Source organism: Antechinus flavipes, chromosome 2, assembly GCF_016432865.1.
Source record: "Antechinus flavipes isolate AdamAnt ecotype Samford, QLD, Australia chromosome 2, AdamAnt_v2, whole genome shotgun sequence".
NCBI classification, from domain to species: Eukaryota; Metazoa; Chordata; class Mammalia; order Dasyuromorphia; family Dasyuridae; genus Antechinus; species Antechinus flavipes.
The window spans coordinates 88,763,698-88,781,305 of NC_067399.1; the positions used below are offsets into that span (position 1 = coordinate 88,763,698).

The 17,608-nt window shown below is 37.2% G+C and overlaps 1 protein-coding gene across 1 annotated transcript in view; it reads left to right on the plus strand.

Moving 5' to 3' along the window:
• Positions 1–6,137: 6,137 nt before the first annotated feature.
• The window catches only part of DYNC2LI1 (dynein cytoplasmic 2 light intermediate chain 1), a 41,359-nt gene continuing 29,888 nt past the window's right edge, over positions 6,138–17,608 (plus strand). The window contains 3 exon segments of the mRNA XM_051975186.1: positions 6,138–6,356; positions 6,358–6,464; positions 8,382–8,499. Of these exon segments, the coding sequence (XP_051831146.1) occupies positions 6,297–6,356; positions 6,358–6,464; positions 8,382–8,499 (285 nt within the window). The 5' untranslated portion in view covers positions 6,138–6,296.

Here is a 17,608-nt window from a genome sequence, read left to right on the forward strand (position 1 = left end):
CTTAAGGAACACTGGGTCTTTCTGATTGCACTGCAATTTCATTTTCATAGAGATAGTAATTAAATCCATGAGAGCTAATGAGATTGCCAAGTGAAGTAGAAAAAGAGAAGCGGACAGAAGCTTGTAGAGATCACCTATTGTTAGAGGATCTAATAAAGGAAGTTGAGGAGAGAATGGTGTTCCAAAAACCTAGTGTTTCAAGGAAAAGAAGGTGATCAACAGTGTTAAAGACTAAAGAAAAATATAGGAGAATGATGATGGAGAAGAAATCATTGGATTGGCCATTAAGAGATTACTGGTAACTTTGGAGAGTAGTTTTGATGGAATGATGAGGTTAACAGCCAGATTGGAAGGATTTAAGAAGGTAAAAGGAGAGAAAGTGAAGACAAAGTATTTCTACTATAGAATAGTAGTCCAAGACCTTTTCAAAGGTAGCCACAAAGGGCAGAAAACATATAAAACAATACTCAGCAAGGATGAAGGGATCAAATGAAGATTCTTTTAGAATCAGAGAGACATGGGCATAATTGTAGGCAGTAAACTGGGAGAGATTAAAGATGAGTTATAAAGTGGGAATGACAAAAGACAGCAATATTTAAAGATTGCAAGACTCTGTTAACTCCTCTCCAGGCTACAACCAATTCTCCCAGTTTTCTTGAACCATTTTTCCTTACATGACATGTTCTCTAGCCTTTTCATCACCCTTGTTAACCATTTTTTGGTGCAGAATTAAGTTTGTCTATGACTTTCCTAAAACACAGTACTCATTCCAAATGGAAAATAATTCTCCAGCTGTGGTCTCACCAAGATAGATGATTGTAGAACCATTATCTCCTTTGTGCTAGACATGATACTTCACATTAGAGCAGATAATAGCTTAGTTATTTCCACTGTTGTAAGAGAAAATAAATGAGTCTAGTCAGCCACGAAATTTTTGTTGTTCAACCTGTTCAGTCATGTCTGACTCTTTGTATCACCATTTTGAGATTTTTCTCAGCAGAGATACTGGAGGGGGTTGCCATTTCTTTCTCCAGCTCATTTTACAGATGAGGACACTGAGGCAAACAGGATTAAATTACTTGCTCAGGGTCACACAGCTATTAAGTGTCTGAGGCCAGGTTTGAACTCAAGAAGAGTTCCTTCTTTCCTGCCCTCCTCCCTTCCTTTCTTTCTTTCCTTCCTTCCTTCCTTCCTTCCTTCCTTCCTTCGTTCTTTCGTTCCTTCCTTCCCTCCTTCTTTCCTTCCTTTCTTCCTTCCTTCCTTTTCTTCCTTCCTTCCTTCCTTCTTTCCTTTCTTCCTTCTTTTCCTACTTCAGGCCTTCTGCTTTATCCACTATGCTATCTAGCTACAAAATAAACACCTCTAGAGTTATGACAGAATGGTGACACAATGGATAGAGTATCTGCACAACAACAGAAAGAGTTATGAATTACTGTAACAAGCAAACAACTATGTAGCTGGAGGAAAGAACAGGCAAGTGTATACAAACAAGTTATAAACAGGATAAATTGGAAATAATTAAAAGCAGGAAAGGACTAGAAGTCAGTCAGAAAGACTTTCCATAGAAGATGGGATTTTAGTTGGAATTTAAAGGAAGCTAAGGAAACAAATAGAGATGAGAAGGAAAGTGTTCCAGACATGGGGAATAGAGAAACTTCCAGGAGCAGAGAGATGAAATGTCTCATTTGTGAAGGATAGCACTACTAGATCAAAGTGTAGAGACAGTTACTTGGTGCAGTGGATAAAGCACCAGCCCTGAAATCAGGAGGACCTGAGTTCAAATCTGATCTCAGACACTTAACACTTCCTAGCTGTGTGACCCTGAGCAAATCACTTAACCCCAATTGCTTTAGCAAAAAAAAAAAAAAAAAAGTACATCTAGGATATAAGGTAGAAGAAAAAATTGATCTTGGAGGTAATAGGGAGCCACTAGAGTTTATTGGGTAGAGGGATAACATGGTTAGATCTGCACTTTAGGAAAATTACTTATTGAATGAATGGAGGAGAGTGGGAAGAGGCATGAAGAAGGCAGACCCATCAACAAGCTATCATAATAGCCAAAGAATGAGGTGATAGGGGCTTGCACCAGGATTGTGGTATTGTCAGAGAAGAGAAAGGGACATATTGAATGGATGTTGTAAAGGTGAAATAGGAACCTGGGACATTCCGATCAGTTCTAAGCTGGACCCTTATCCCCGCTCTCCCTGCCATACACAAAAGCATATAGAGAATGGCTCTAGCATAAAGTTTTAATTCAGAAACTGATTTCTTTTTAACTAACATGAAAAAGGTAAGGGAGAAAGAAGTATTTATTAAGCATCTACTGTGTGTTAGGCACTGTGCTAAGTATTTCATAAATATGATCACATTTGATCTTTACATTAACCCTGTGGTAAGTGCTGTTATTATCCTCATTTTACAGTTGAGATAATCAGGGCAGACTTGACTAGGGTCACACAACTAATAAGTTTCTGAGCCTGGATTTGAACTCAAATCTTCTTAACAATAGGCAGCAAAAGTGAGTAAAATGTGTGGGGGGGGGGAAGACTACTATAAAAAATTGTTGTTAATCTGCAGACAGACAAAAATCTGACCTAGAAGGAAAGAATAATTCTATAACAACTTCAAGCAACTACTCAAAAGAAAAAAAATTAGGACAGGAATACCTAAAAGAATTGAAGTTAATAGATTTTTGAAAATTATAAAAGCACTGGGGAATAGAATTGGAAGGAGAATAAATAGCTTAGAAAAGAAAATGGCAAATAAGCCAAGTAGAAATCAACAACTTCATAAAACAGCAAGAAATATTACAACAAAAATATTTGAAAAATAAAGAAAATTAAGGTATTCTGGTATAAAAAAAAATTGATCTATAAAACAGGTTAAGGCAAAATAATTAAGAATCATTGAATTCCCTAAAAATAATGATCAAAATCAAAGTCTAGAATACTATATTTCAAGAAATCACAAATGAAAACTGTCCAGATTCATTTCATCCAGAAGAATGAATGAAGATATAAAGAATCCATCAATCATTTCTAGGAAAAAAAAAACAAAACAAAACAAAAAACCCATAAGAGTTTCAGGAACATCATTGCCAAAATCCAGACCTTTCGAGTCAAAGAAGAAATATAAATAGTCAAAAAGTACATACCAAGGAATCACAGTCAGGCTCCTATAAGATTAGGTAGCTTCTACTTTAAATGAAAGAAACAGTTGAAATATAATTTTCCAAAAGGTAAAAAGAAAAAATTACCCTGGCATGGATTCTGTCAATATAAAGTAATTATTAAATAAAAATTAAAAAATAATAATAAATTTTATCATTGTAAAAAAAAAAGGTAAAAAGATAGAGATTTTCAACCATGAATAATTTATCCTGCAACATAATATAATCCCACAGAGAATAAAGTGTATTTTTAATGGAATAGAGAACTTTTAAGCATTCTTGATGAAAAGACCAGTTATGAGTAGGGTTTTTGAAATACAAATACAAGAATAATGAGAATTCATTTGTACCAATGGAGAAGAGCTATATGATGATGTAATACTAACATTTTAATTTAGCTGTCTCTTTAGAACCTTAAAGTCTTTAAAGAATTCTGAGGCAGTTAAAACACAGAGGGGGGAAACAGTTGGTCTAGTAGTAAATTAGTGCTATACTAAGGGTTTAAAAAAGGGAAAGATAAGAGAGATAAAAAGAATTCATGAATATAAAAAGGGAGAATGGGGACTGAATTTGCTATTTCATAATTATTGAAGTATATGAAAAGAAGAATATATAACCAAGGGAGAAGGAAAAGAATAGTTATCAGATGAAGCACACTCTTACCTAACTGGACAAAATGAGGTTAAATGCACACATAGGGTACAGTGTAGAAATTTATTAAACTCAATAGAGAAACAAGCAGAGAAGAGGAGAAGGTATCAAGGAGGAGAGAAATTGGGGGAGGGGAATATAAGTAAGCAATATTAACTCTATCATCTTAAGGAGATTAAAAAAGAAAAAGAACTAGAATCTAAGAGAGTGTCTTGCAGACACTCTCATATTTGGAAATGGCTCAAAAAACTGAGGTATATAAATGTAATGGAATATTATTGTGTCATAAGAAATGATGAAAGATAATGATTTCAGAAAATCCTGAGGAGTATGACTTGACACAGAGTAAGTGAATAGAACCAGAAGAATAGTTTATCAAAGAACAATACAGTAAAGAAAAAAAAAATTTAAAGACTTAAGAACACTGAATAGTGCAGAAGAGTGGAATTTTAAGTCAAAAGAATCAAACATGATTCTAGTGTTGCAAACTCCAATAATTATAGGGATGAATGAGTAGGGAGGGAAGCATTTAATAATCACCTACTATTTACAAAGCCCTGTGGATACAAAATGAAGGATCATATTCTGAAGTGGACAAAGTGCTGAGCCTACAGTCAGGAAAACCGAAGTTCACATTTGACTTAAGACACTAGCTACATGACTTTGAGCATGTCAAAGCCTCTATTTATTTTAATATCCTCATCTTTAAAAGGGGGATAATAATAGCATCTATCTCTCAGGCTTGTTGTGGGATCAAATGAGATCATTTTAAAGTGCTTAGCACAATGCCTGGCACATAGTTTGTGCTAGGTACATGTAACTTCTTTGTAGTTGTTGCTCAGCTGCAAGTCCGATGTCCATAGGATGGAGTACTGAGACAGATGGCAGTTTTAATACTATTTCCTGTAATCATATTATATCTTATCTGTGATATTGACCACTGGACTGTGCCAATGACTTTGATAGTAAGAATTTTCTCTTCTGGGGGTGTTCAATAGGTGACTTCTAGGGTTTCTGTGGAAGTAGGAATATAGCACCTAAAAAGGTAATTTCCAGGGTATAGCTAAACAAGAGCTGCTTCCTTGAATGGTGGCTACAGGAGTAAGCCCAAAGTAAGACTAGTGTTGGTATTGGCTGGAATCATTGTTCTTTCTTCATAGGAATTGTTCTGTTGGATGATGGCTGGGACCTAGGGTTAGAAGGCAGATTCTGGAAACTGGGAGCTTGGCAGGTGCTGTACTTCCCCAAGGCTCTTGGACACAGGATCCTTGGGGGTATAGGATCCTGGGTGGTCTCCATTGAGATCTGATGGAATTCTGTTGAGATAATGGCAAAGATGTGCACATGCTGCCTCCTATATCTTCTCTGAGGTTATTTGCTCTGTCAGCTACACTAGATTTCCTGCGTGGTGGTGACGGTGCCTTCTGCAAATATAGGAGAAAAGGTAGGTTTAAGGAAGAATGGATAGATAATGAGTTCTTGGGAATATATTGACATTGAGGGAGAATTCCAACAGGTAACATGATACTGAAGTTCAAAGAAGAGATGAGGGCAAGTGATAAAAATGTCTAAAGTTATCTATAAAGAAATAATTGTAACCATTAAAGTTGATAAGTCACCAGGACAAAAGATACAAGAGAAAATGACCTAGGACATCTGCTCCTATAGATTAACAATGAACAATTATGGAGATCAAAAAGGTAGAGAGCTCATTATTTATTTGTTTTTGCTGAGGGAATTGGGGTTAAGTGACTCGCCCAGGATTCTACAGTTAGGAAGTGTTAAGTGTCTGAGGCCAAATTAGAACTCAGGTCCTCCTGACTTCAGGGCTGGTGCTCCATCCACTGCACCACCCAGCCGCCGAGAACTAATTTTTAAAATTTCCAGAAAAACTGAGGAGAGAGTTTCCAGGAAGAAAAGGTCAAATAGCAAAAGCTGCAGAGAGGTCAAGAAGGATGGCTTAGAAAGGGAAATTGGATCTAGCAATTGGAGAGAGCAGCCCACGCTGTGAATAGGAAGCAAAGGGTCAAGGAAGTTCTAGGAAAATTTGAGGAAGGTTTTATTTGTAGAATGGAACCCACAAATGCAGCCAACCGCAATCTCAGCTTCTCACCCCAGAGGCCTGGAACACAGTGGTTATCAGGGGATGGGGACAGGGACAGAGACTGATCTCTGATGGTATTGGTACGGGCTGGGGACTTGACGCATGGTTTCCGGAGGAATAACAATGCAGACCAACCCTTCTCTGCAACTAAGATCCCAGAGAATGACTTCCCAACGCCCAGGATGGGTCCGAGGAGGGACTCGAGCCCAAGCTTTCCCGGCCATGAGTCCAGCTTGCCATCCGCCCGTGACTTAGAAACGGCCATGTTTAGTTCTCCTGGCTTGAAAGCCTTCTCCAGATCCGGCACTCCGAGCCCTTCCCTTCCTCCAACCCAACATCACCCCTAGAATTGTAAGATTTGGATTCTAGATAATGTTCCCGAGAAACCCAAGAACTACATTTCCCATGAAGCCGCTCTTCGCCGCGCCGCTCGTCCTGGCGGCGTCGCTGCCATGGCAACCAGGAAGTCCATCCCTTCCAGGTCCCCTTGCTCAACTCGGGGTTTCGCTCCAGCGCCTTTGGGGAGGCCAAGATGCCCAGGTATCCCGGCCTGAGTTCCCTGGGGAGGGTGAAGGATGGGAGGTTCGGATAGTTGGAGGGGAAAGGGAGGGAGCAGGGAAGAACCCTTTGGAAGCTCACATGGATCATTTGGGGAAGGGGCTGAGAAGGCAGTGCAGGGTGCCTGCCTGTATACAGTAAGCGCTTAATCAGGGCTGGTTGCCTCCGCTTGCTAGGAAAGCGGGCTATTTACGTGGTTCTCTTTCTCTTTCGTGTTCTCCCTCCCACAGAAAGGGGAGAGAGAGAGAGACAGACAGAGACAGAGAGAGGAGAGAGAGACAGAGAGAGAGAGAGAGAGAGAGAGAGAGAGACAGACAGACAGAGACAGAGACAGACAGACAGAGAGAGAGGAGAGACAGACAGAGAGACAGAGACAAAGAGGAGAGACAGAGACAGAGAGACAGAGACAGACACAGAGAGAGAGACAGTGACACAGAGAGAGGAACAGAGACAGAGACAGAGAGGAGAAAGACAGAGAGAGAGAGAGACAGAGACAGAGAGAGACAGAGATGAGAGAGAGAGACAGAGGAGAGACAGAGAGAGAGAGGGAGGAGAGAGACAGAGAGAGAGAGATAGAGAGACAGAGAGAGAGAGAGACAGAGACAGAGAGACAGAGAGAGACAGAGAGAGAGAGATAGGGAGGAGAGAGACAGAGACAGAGAAATAGAGAGACAGAGAGAGAGAGATAGGGAGGAGAGAGACAGAGAGATAGAGAGACAGAGAGAGAGAGATAGGGAGGAGAGACAGAGAGAGAGAGAGAGATAGGAGGAGAGAGACAGAGACAGAGATAGAGAGACAGAGAGAGACAGAGAGAGAGAGAGAGAGGGGAGAGAGACAGAGACAGAGAGATAGAGAGACAGAGACAGATACACAGAGAGAGACAGTGACAGAGAGAGGAACAGAGACAGAGAGGAGAGAAAGACAGAGAGAGACAGAGAGAGGAGAGAGACAGAGAGAGAGAGAGACAGAGACAGAGAGAGAGACAGAGACAGACAGAGAGATAGAGAGAAAGGAGAGACAGAGACAGACAAAGAGGAGGAGAGAGACAGGCAGACAGATACACACACACAGAATCTATTAAACACTTAGTTTATGCCATGTACTGTGCTAAGTAAGCACTAAGGATACAAGACAGTCCTTGCTCTGAAGGAGTTGACATTTAAGTGGGGGAAACAGTGAATAAAAAAAAAAAAAACTGTAAAAAAAACAGATAGCATACCCCTGTGACATGTTTTGGAGCTGATGGATAGGATGTTAGAGGCTATTTTCCACTACACTTCCTTGCCTCTTATGAGATACCCTGAATCAAATCCACATTTTTTAAAACATGTCTTTGGTAATGGCATATAAAAATATATACAATACTATGTAGGCCCCAATGGCATCGCATTTCCTCCCACCGAACCTTTGCCTGGCTTAGAATATCCTCCTTCCTCCACTCTACAACCCTTGACTTTATAGCCTCCTTTGAGAATCAGCTTAGCATCTCTTTTGGAAAGCCTTTTTCTCTCCCCCAATTATTTGTACCTTTCCTCTTCAAATTATGTTGTTCATACTTACCTATTTACATGTTGTGTTCCTCAAGTAGAATATGAGTTCTTCTAGTCCCTTAAAGACAGTCTCCTCCTTCATTGTGTCTTTGTATTTCCAGGCCCCAGCTCAGAGCTTTACACAAAGTAGATCCTTCACAAGTACTTGTTAGTTTGGATTGTATATGTTGTAAGGGTTTGTATAGTCCAGATTATAGAGAGTCTAATGCATTATGAGGTATATGCTTTTTATAGATTTTCCATCTTATTCATTGTCTTAATCAACTTATTAATCATTAGAATACTAAATATGAAGTAAATACTTGAAAAAATTTCTTTTGCCTGACATTTGTCTCTCTGATTCACACAGTGATACACTTTGGGAAATTGCAAAAGCTGAAGTAGAGAAGAAAGAAATTTCTGAAAATGGTGGAGATGGAATAGAAGTCTGTGAAAAATCTGTATTCTTCATTGGCAGTAAAAATGGGGTAATATAAATGATTTCCTGCTGTCTTTCAATTGTCTTATATGAAAATCTCTATTAAAATTTTTAGGTTGGTTTAGAAGTTTGGTCACTAAAATTTTCTATGTAACTTGATGACTGATATGATTTTGTTTCAAAATTATTTCTAAAATTGAAATAATCACCTAAATAATACTTCACTGGTTTGTAATGTCATTGATCTGGGTACTCTTTTCACTGCTGCAGATCACCATCCAAACATCTGGAGACCTTCTTCCAACTCCTTTCCTATTATTCAGGTACAGGTACAGGCTTTAGGGTTCCCATCTCTCATCATTCACTCTAGGAGGCTCATTTCTTTCTCTGATCATACATTTGAGGGATGGTATCTTTTATGCCATTTTTTGCATGCAAGTTTTAGGAAATATGATGCAGCCTACTTTTGCCTACCAAACTTTATTACATTACATTATATCAAAATTTTTTTATCTTTTTCGAAATTTTGATTTCAAACTAATAATTTTAAATGAATGTTAAAAATTGTCTTTACATGTAATTGGGGGAAAATAAAATATTATTTTAAAAGTTCTCTTTTTCCTTCCTTTCCCCCTTCACTCTCCCCTCCTTGAGAAGACAAACTATTTGATATAGATTATATACATGCAGTCATGCAAAACATTTCTGTATTAACCATGTTTCAAAAAAAAAAAAAAAAACACAGACCAAACAAACAAGAATAAAAAAGTTTTAAAAAGCATGTTTTAGTCTGCACTAATCAGTTCTTTCTATACAGGTGGATGTCATTTTTCATCATAGGTCCTTCAGTTGTTTTGGATCTTTGTATTGCTGAGAATAACTATCATTCACAGTTGATCATTGTATAATATTGTTGTTACTGTGTACAATGTTCTGTTGGTTCCGCTTGTTTCACTTTGCATCAATTCATATAAACCTTCCCAGGCCTTTTTGCAAGCATCCTGCTTATAATTTTTATAACACAGTAGTTTTCTATCACAATCACAATCCACAACTTGTTCAGTCCTCCAATTTTGCATTGCCCTCTGTTTACCCCTAGTTTTGATTAGGCCCCTTGAATGGATCTATCAGGCCATCTATCTTAAATAATAAGTCAAAGAGCATTTTTTAAGCACTTATTGTGTGCCAGACACTACCACTACTACAGATTGATAGCAAACTCAGCCCAGAGTTGAACAGGAGGAAGGACAAGCTTGATTGAAACTGTGTAGTCCATTCAGTCATCCTAAGCAGCTTCCTGAAACAAAGTCAGAATTTTTAATATTGATATTCTTCCAGTGGAGAAGCAGCAAAAAGTAGTGGCTTCAAGAGCTGGTCTTGGAATCAGAGACACATCTGTGTGGCTGTGGACATGACTCCATCTCTTAGCATGGGGGCCCCCTCTCCCATTCTGACTTGTACAAGAACACAGTTCAGGAAGTAGATCGATACATAGATAGATAGATAGATAGATAGATAGATAGATAGATAGATAGATAGATAAGTAGATATCCATGTAGGGCATTTCCTCTGTCTTGAGTAGACTGGCAGCTGTTCTGCTCTTTACCTTCTGGGCCCAGGGAAATGACATGAATGGGTTGGAGCAGGGTTTGAGCCCAGGCTTTTGTCATTCTGGAGCTGCTTTTCTTGAAATTCACTGCATGGAACTAGAGGATCCCTTAGACAATCTGGTGAAGCCTACTGATGATCCTCTTCCCAGAATAATATTTTCAAATGCATAAAACAAAAATATTTAGAACTTCAAAGGATACCAATTACATTGAAGTACAATTATAAAAATTTTTAAAAACAAATTTACAAACCAAATCACAGATTAGGGCTTCCTGTTTCCCGTCTCTCCCTGCCCTGACCCCTATCATTCTAACAGTCATGCTAGAAGTCAGAGAACTCCAAAATCCCATAAAACACAAAATTCCTGATGACCCAAAGAACAGTGGAAGTCTTAGTATATATAGCACAAGATTTTCCAGTTAGAAAGCATTTAATTTTAGTGATTTAACTGGGTGCTGCTAGACTTGAATGCCTCTTAAATACTGTCTGAAGAATTTACAAATTACTGTCTCCAGCTTCAGCTTCTCTTCCAAGGTCTAGACTTGTCATTGTCTCTGGCATAACTGCCCTGTTTGTGTCACTAATGTCTCAAACTAAACTCCTCATTCTTCCCTCAAAACTTGCTCTTCCTTTTTCCTACTTTTCTTACCAGTACTACTAACCATTCTTCTAGGCCTGAAACCTTAGCACTCACTTTGATCCTTTCTGCCTTGTTTTCCACATCAAATCAGTCCCAGTATCTATAATCTACTTCTGTGAATTTGTTTGCACCTACTTTTCCAGCCCTGTCTTTGACTATTTCTCTTCTCAATACTACCCTGGTTCTACTTGCCTTTCCCTAAACATTCCCTTCTTTTCACTTTCCTCTAGGGTACCCTGGATAGGGTGCCTCCTATTCTCCTATTGAAATCCCAACTACATTTGCTCAAGCATAGGTGAAATATGTTACCTTCTCTGGGAATCCTTTCCTGAGTCTCCCACGTCTTATTTCTAAGTCATTTTTTGCTTCTGTGTCTTTTTTTTTTGGTTAACTCATTGCATTCAGTTTTATATTCTAATGATCTTATGTGTGTGTGTTCCCTTACATGATCATAAATTCTACTAGAATGAAGACTAATATTGTGTTCATTTTTATATCCCCTAAAAGTACTTAGAACAATGTCTTGCTTATGATAAGAGCTCAATAAATATTTAATGAAAGAAATTGAAAATACTTTAGCCATCTACTGGGATGTAGAAATAGCTTATTTATACAGAATGCTTTTTCTAATAGCATTTTATGAATCAGGATTTTATTTGAACTATAAAACTGCAAGTTCTTCATTTAAATTAAATGTGTTTGTCCAGAACTATGACAAATACCCGTTAGAAACAATTTTCATGAACTGTGAGCGATTTGGACTACCATTTCAAAGTTCTGGAAATTTGAATCTCATCCTTTATTCAAGTGTTAATGATCTTAAAATTAACATGAACTTTTAGAAACAAGTTTGGGAGTTTTGGATATATTCAAGTGATGATTAAATTATTTTATTTTGATTTTTTTCCTAAAAATTTCTGGTGAATTAGTAACAAATGATCCCTCTTACTTGTAGGAATTGAAATCATAGTTAACTATTAGGCCACCCCAAATCTAATAATTAACTCCTCTTTTTTCCTCTCTAGCTACAAGTTTGAGCAAAGAATACTATATGTTATTTTTAAACTACAATTTAATTAAAAGCTTAAGTGATAGGAAGGTTAAATATACTTGCTATGATATATTTTGATGGTAATTGTGAAATTGATTCATCTGAATATTTTTTACTTAAAAGCTTTATTTAGAATTCATATGATGATCAAAAATTTCTTGATTATTTCTTCATTTTGCCATTCAATATGTAGTTCATTTAACAATGTTTTATTGAATATATATGCAAGGCACTACTAGATATTTGTAGATGCTAAGGTGATTAAGATAACAGGTAATGATATCTGCGCTTATGGGCTTTAGAGTCCATGTACAGGATTTCAAATCATTTCTATAATATTCTCATCAAGTGGACATTGGACCTTTATTTGAAGACCTACAAGGATGGGGAGCCCCCTTCCAAGGCAGCTCATCTCCTTTTGGACAACACAAGTTGCTCAAAAGTTTTTCCCTTCAAAACAAAATCTACCTCTCTGTGACTTCTATTTGTTTACTGTTCTTAGGTCTGATTTATGGGATCCAGCAGGAAAAAAAAAATCCCTTCTACACAGGGTAGTTTTTCAGCTATTTGAAGACATGCAACATGTCTTTCAATTTTCTCTTCTCCAGGATGAACAAGTCTAATTCTTTCAACCAATGTTTTCAAATTCTCTCATTTTTCAGGTGACCCTTTTCTGGTTGTATTCCAGTTTATCTGTCTTTTAAAAAATGTGCTGTACTACATTACTGTAGAGGTGGCCCAACAAAATCTGAATATGGCAGGGGACTAAGTTTCTCTACACTATTTTTTAGCTGCTATGGTGACTCATTGAACTTATAGTCCACTAAAACCCTGAAATGTTTTTCATAGAAATTATCTAGCCATGTTTTCCTTATCCTGTACTTGTAAAATAGATTAAACACAAACTTAAGATTATATTCATCTCTATAAATACTTTCTTATGTGAATTGACCTTACTTTGTACTCTATTGAAATATTACTTGATCTAGATTCTGTCATCCAATATATAGACATCCTTGTGTGGGGAGGGGAAAAGAAATGTAAGAGAGAGATAGAGACAAAAAGACAGAGAGACAGAAACAGAGACAAAGAAAAAAAAAAGAGAGACAGAGAAAGTTTTGATTGATTTTTTTTGAGTTTGATTTTATTAAGAATTTTTATATTATGCTCTTACTATGCACTAGGCACTGTGTTAAAGGTGCAGCATATAAATAAAGCATGCTTACCCTCAGAAAGGCTTACAATCTAATGGGAGCTAAAAGGGAGCTGGAAAGGGAAGATGGGGACTGCCTTGTGATGACATTGCTGGAGATGTCTGGGGCATGTTGTAGAGATCTAGAATCCAGAAAATTAAGATCAAAGCTGACCTATCAACATCCAGGGAATTTCTAAGGAAGTCATAGAATTTCCAAGTGGGGAAGGAGTACAGGTTATAACCTAAGTGGATAGTCAGGGATACTTAAGGATGATTTCTACATTTTAAGAAGGAGCTTTAAAAATGGGAGAATTTCTAGAGGATGGTGAAGCACTTTAATACCATGCCATACAAAAATCAGTTGAAGGAACTAGAAATTTTTATTCTTTTTCAAAATATAAGGTGCAAATCAAACTGTTTGTCTTTCTTCACTCTAGCACAAACTTTTTTTTTACATAATAGTTTTTTTTTTTATTTTTCAAAATACATGTAAAGATTTTTTCTCTTCCTTTCCCCCACCTTCCTTCCCCAGATAGCAAGTAATCTAATATAGGTTAAATCTGTGTAATTCTTCCAAACATATTTCCACATTTATCATGCTGCACAGGAAGAATCAGATTTAAAAAAGAGAGAGAGAGAGAGAGAAAGGGGAAAAAAGAAAGTAAACAATAAAAAGATAAAAATGCTATATTGTAATGTACCTGATTTAGTCCCCATTGGCTTTTTTTTTTTCCTGGATGGAGATGGCTCTTTCCATCACAAGCTTATTGGAATTGGCCTGAATCACTTCACTGTTGAAAAGAGCCACATCCATCAGAGTTGATCATCACATAATCTTGTTCCTGTGTGCAATGTTCTCTTGGTTCTACTCACTTCACTAATATCAATTCATGCAGGTTTCTCCTGTCTTTCTGAAATCATCCTGCTGATCGTTTCTTCTAGAACAATAATCTTCCATAACATTCATATGTCATAATTTATTTAGCTATTCCCCAGCTTATGGGCATCTACTCAGTTTCCAGTTCCTTGCCAATACAAAAAGGGCTGCTTTAAAATTTTTGCACATGTCTATCACAAACTCTTAAGACAGATTGGTCTATTACTGATCACAAAATAGATAATTTTGATTACATCAAATTAAAAAGCCTTTGTAAAAATAAAACTAATGCAAACAAGATTAGAAGGGAAGCAACAAACTGGGAAAACATCTTCACGGTTAAAGGTTCTGATAAAGGCCTCATTTCCAAAATATATAGAGAACTGACTCAAATTTATAAGAAATCAAGCCATTCTCCAATTGATAAATGGTCAAAGGATATGAACAGACAATTTTCAGAGGATGAAATTGAAACTATTACCACTCATATGAAAGAGTGTTCCAAATCATTATTGATCAGAGAAATGCAAATTAAGACAACTCTGAAGTACCACTACACACCTGTCAGATTGGCTAAGATGACAGGAAAAAATAATGATGAATGTTGGAGGGGATGCGGGAAAACTGGGACACTAATGCATTGTTGGTGGAGTTGTGAACGAATCCAACCATTCTGGAGAGCAATCTGGAATTATGCCCAAAAAGTTATCAAATTGTGCATACCCTTTGATCCAGCAGTGTTTCTATTAGGCTTATATCCCAAAGAAATACTAAAGAAGGGAAAGGGACCTGTATGTGCCAAAATGTTTGTGGCAGCCCTGTTTGTAGTGGCTAGAAACTGGAAAATGAATGGATGCCCATCAATTGGAGAATGGCTGGGTAAATTGTGGTATATGAATGTTATGGAATATTATTGTTCTGTAAGGAATGACCAGCAGGATGAATACAGAGAGGCTTGGAGAGACTTACATGAACTGATGCTAAGTGAAATGAGCAGAACCAGGAGATCATTATACACTTCGACAACGATATTGTATGAGGACATATTTTGATGGAAGTGGATTTCTTTGACAAAGAGACCTGAGTTTCAATTGATAAATGACGGACAGAAGCAGCTACACCCAAAGAAAGAACACTGGGAAACGAATGTGAACTATCTGCATTTTTGTTTTTCTTCCCGGGTTATTTATACCTTCTGAATCCAATTCTCCCTGTGCAACAAGAGAACTGTTCGGTTCTGCAAACATATATTGTATCTAGGATATACTGCAACATATCTAACATATATAGGACTGCTTGCCATCTAGGGGAGGGGATGAAGGAAGGGAGGGGAAAAATCGGAACAGAAATGAGTGCAAGGGATAATGTTGTAAAAAAATTACCCTGGCATGGATTCTGTCAATATAAAGTAATTATTAAATAAAAATAAAAATAAAATAAAATAAAAAAGACAGATTGGTCTTTCACTGTTGCTTCCCAGAATTTCCATTCCAACAACATTTTATCCTTGTTAGTAAGAACTATATTAAGAAAAGAATTTCCCCTTATTTCCTACCCCTTTGTGAGATGAAATTATCATCCAGGTATATCAAGAAAGTATTTGCTCCTTGTGGCCTTTGGCAGTGAGAGAACTCTAGCAGTAGTCTAGATAATAAATAAGTAGTCTCCCTCACCATCAGGAGAGCACAGGGTGTGCTGGCCTGGTAAATCTGTTTCCTAAACTCCTCACATCTTCTCCATTTTTGTTTAGATGGTCTATGTTACATTTTCTGCAATTGGACTTCTGGCTTCAATCTTAACCCCCCACCTCCCTACTCCATGCTTCCCTACTATGATTCTTGGATTTCCTCATATGGTTTTATTTTCTGAATATACAAGGTTACACCACACCTCCCTTTTACCTTTAGTGTTTCTTTCAAAGATAATCGACCCTTCTAGAATCATACTCCATTCATGGATCTTATCCTACTGATTCAATAATAACAGTGTTCACGGGCACAAAGCCAGACATGACTTCCTGAGACCCTGCAATGGAGACTCCTTTGGCTGACTCCTTTCTGGCATCTGATCTTCTGTCAACTCTTGACCATTGTAACTGTTATTTTTTTCTATTTTGTAGCTGTTCTCCAGGCTCTGCGCTTGGTGGATGCACAAAAGCAATTTTCTCTCTCTCCTTTCATTTTCAGTTGAAAGCCCAATTGATTAGATTTGCAAGACACCAAATAAATAAATTCTTCAAAATCATTGTTCCTGGATATCAAACTCTCTTTCCACCATGCCATTGGTAATAATGGGAAAACCACTTTTAACTAAGAGAATTTCATAGCACTACTCTATTTTAGACAGTTTAATCTAACATCAATGTGTGGGATCAATGAGAAATGGCAGAAATTAAAAGCAGGGAAGATTAGTGAAGTTGTTGCAATAATCCAAATAAGTTATCTAGGACTTTATTTACGCCCTGATTAGGTAGTGTCATGGAATGTATATTAATGCATACTACCTAATACTATATGTTAGGTAGTGTCAAGAATGGAGATTTTGTAACATTTTTTAAGGGTAGAATTATCAGGAACTGGTAAGTCAGCATGGTAGAGAAAGAAGGTGATGAAGGAAATGTAAGCGTTGAATGAAATTTTTGGTCACTGGGAAGAAAATGATACTTTGAAAAGAAATATGAAAATCATCTAATCTCTCTAGACCTCAGTTTCTTTATCTTTATCTGTCAAAGGTGGAGGGTTGAGTATTCCAGATCTAAAATTCCCTTTTCTAAGCCTTTCTGTACTTTTTTTTGTGCATTATGACTTCAAACGCTAGTATTCATTTTCAAGTGTGTGCAAAATATCTAGTTTCTCAAATTAAGTCTCAGGGTGGCATGGAGATGATCCTGAGTTTTCTTTCTTTTTTTCCCCTGAGGCAATTGGGGGTAAGTAACTTGCCCAGGATCACACACTAGGAAGCGTTGTGTCTGAGACCAGATTTAAACTCAAGTCCTTCTGACTTCAAGATTGGTACTCTCTCTACTGTACCACCTAGCTGCCCTCTGAGTTTTCTTAAGAATACTTATTTTACAGGACTTCCAGCATAATCTTGAAACAGAGATTGAATTTTCTTTTCTGACAACCATGTTTGGGAATGCTCATCACTTAACATGTTGATCATCAGTGTGTGATTTTTTTTTTCAATCAAAACAACTCATGGAAATTATTTACTATGATTTGTGATCTTCTATAGTTATATGTTCTATGGTTAAATATGGTAAAGGAGGTTTCCTCATCTTGGGGAACTGCTCAATGTGCCAGTGAAATCACCAGGTTTAGTCACTATCTACAGTCCTGTGTGTGTAAGAGTATCACAAAGATTCCTAAATATTATAATATGATCTGCCATTTTTCATAGTATAATCATCTGTTTGTAGTAAAATTCTAGTTAAAATTTTTTAAGTCAAGGTGAATTAATTTTGAAAATTTAAAATTCATTTTGAATTGAAAAGTCAGATGAATTCATGTTTTAGAACTCAAAAGAAACTTTGACAAGTATTCTGTCCAGTAAACCAAGCTCCAGAGTTGAAATGACGTGCCTGTCTATGATTACAGACGTGGCTATTGGGAGAGCCCAGACAATAGCTCACCTTTGGTTCTCACCTCAAGACTCTCTCACTGTCATGCTGTGAGAGAAAGAAATGCAGATATGTTTTGTGCTAGAACTAAAGGAGCAGAAGAAGATTTGGCCATACTCCAGTGTCTGGAACTTGTACATTTTGTACATACTTGCTATTGTGGTC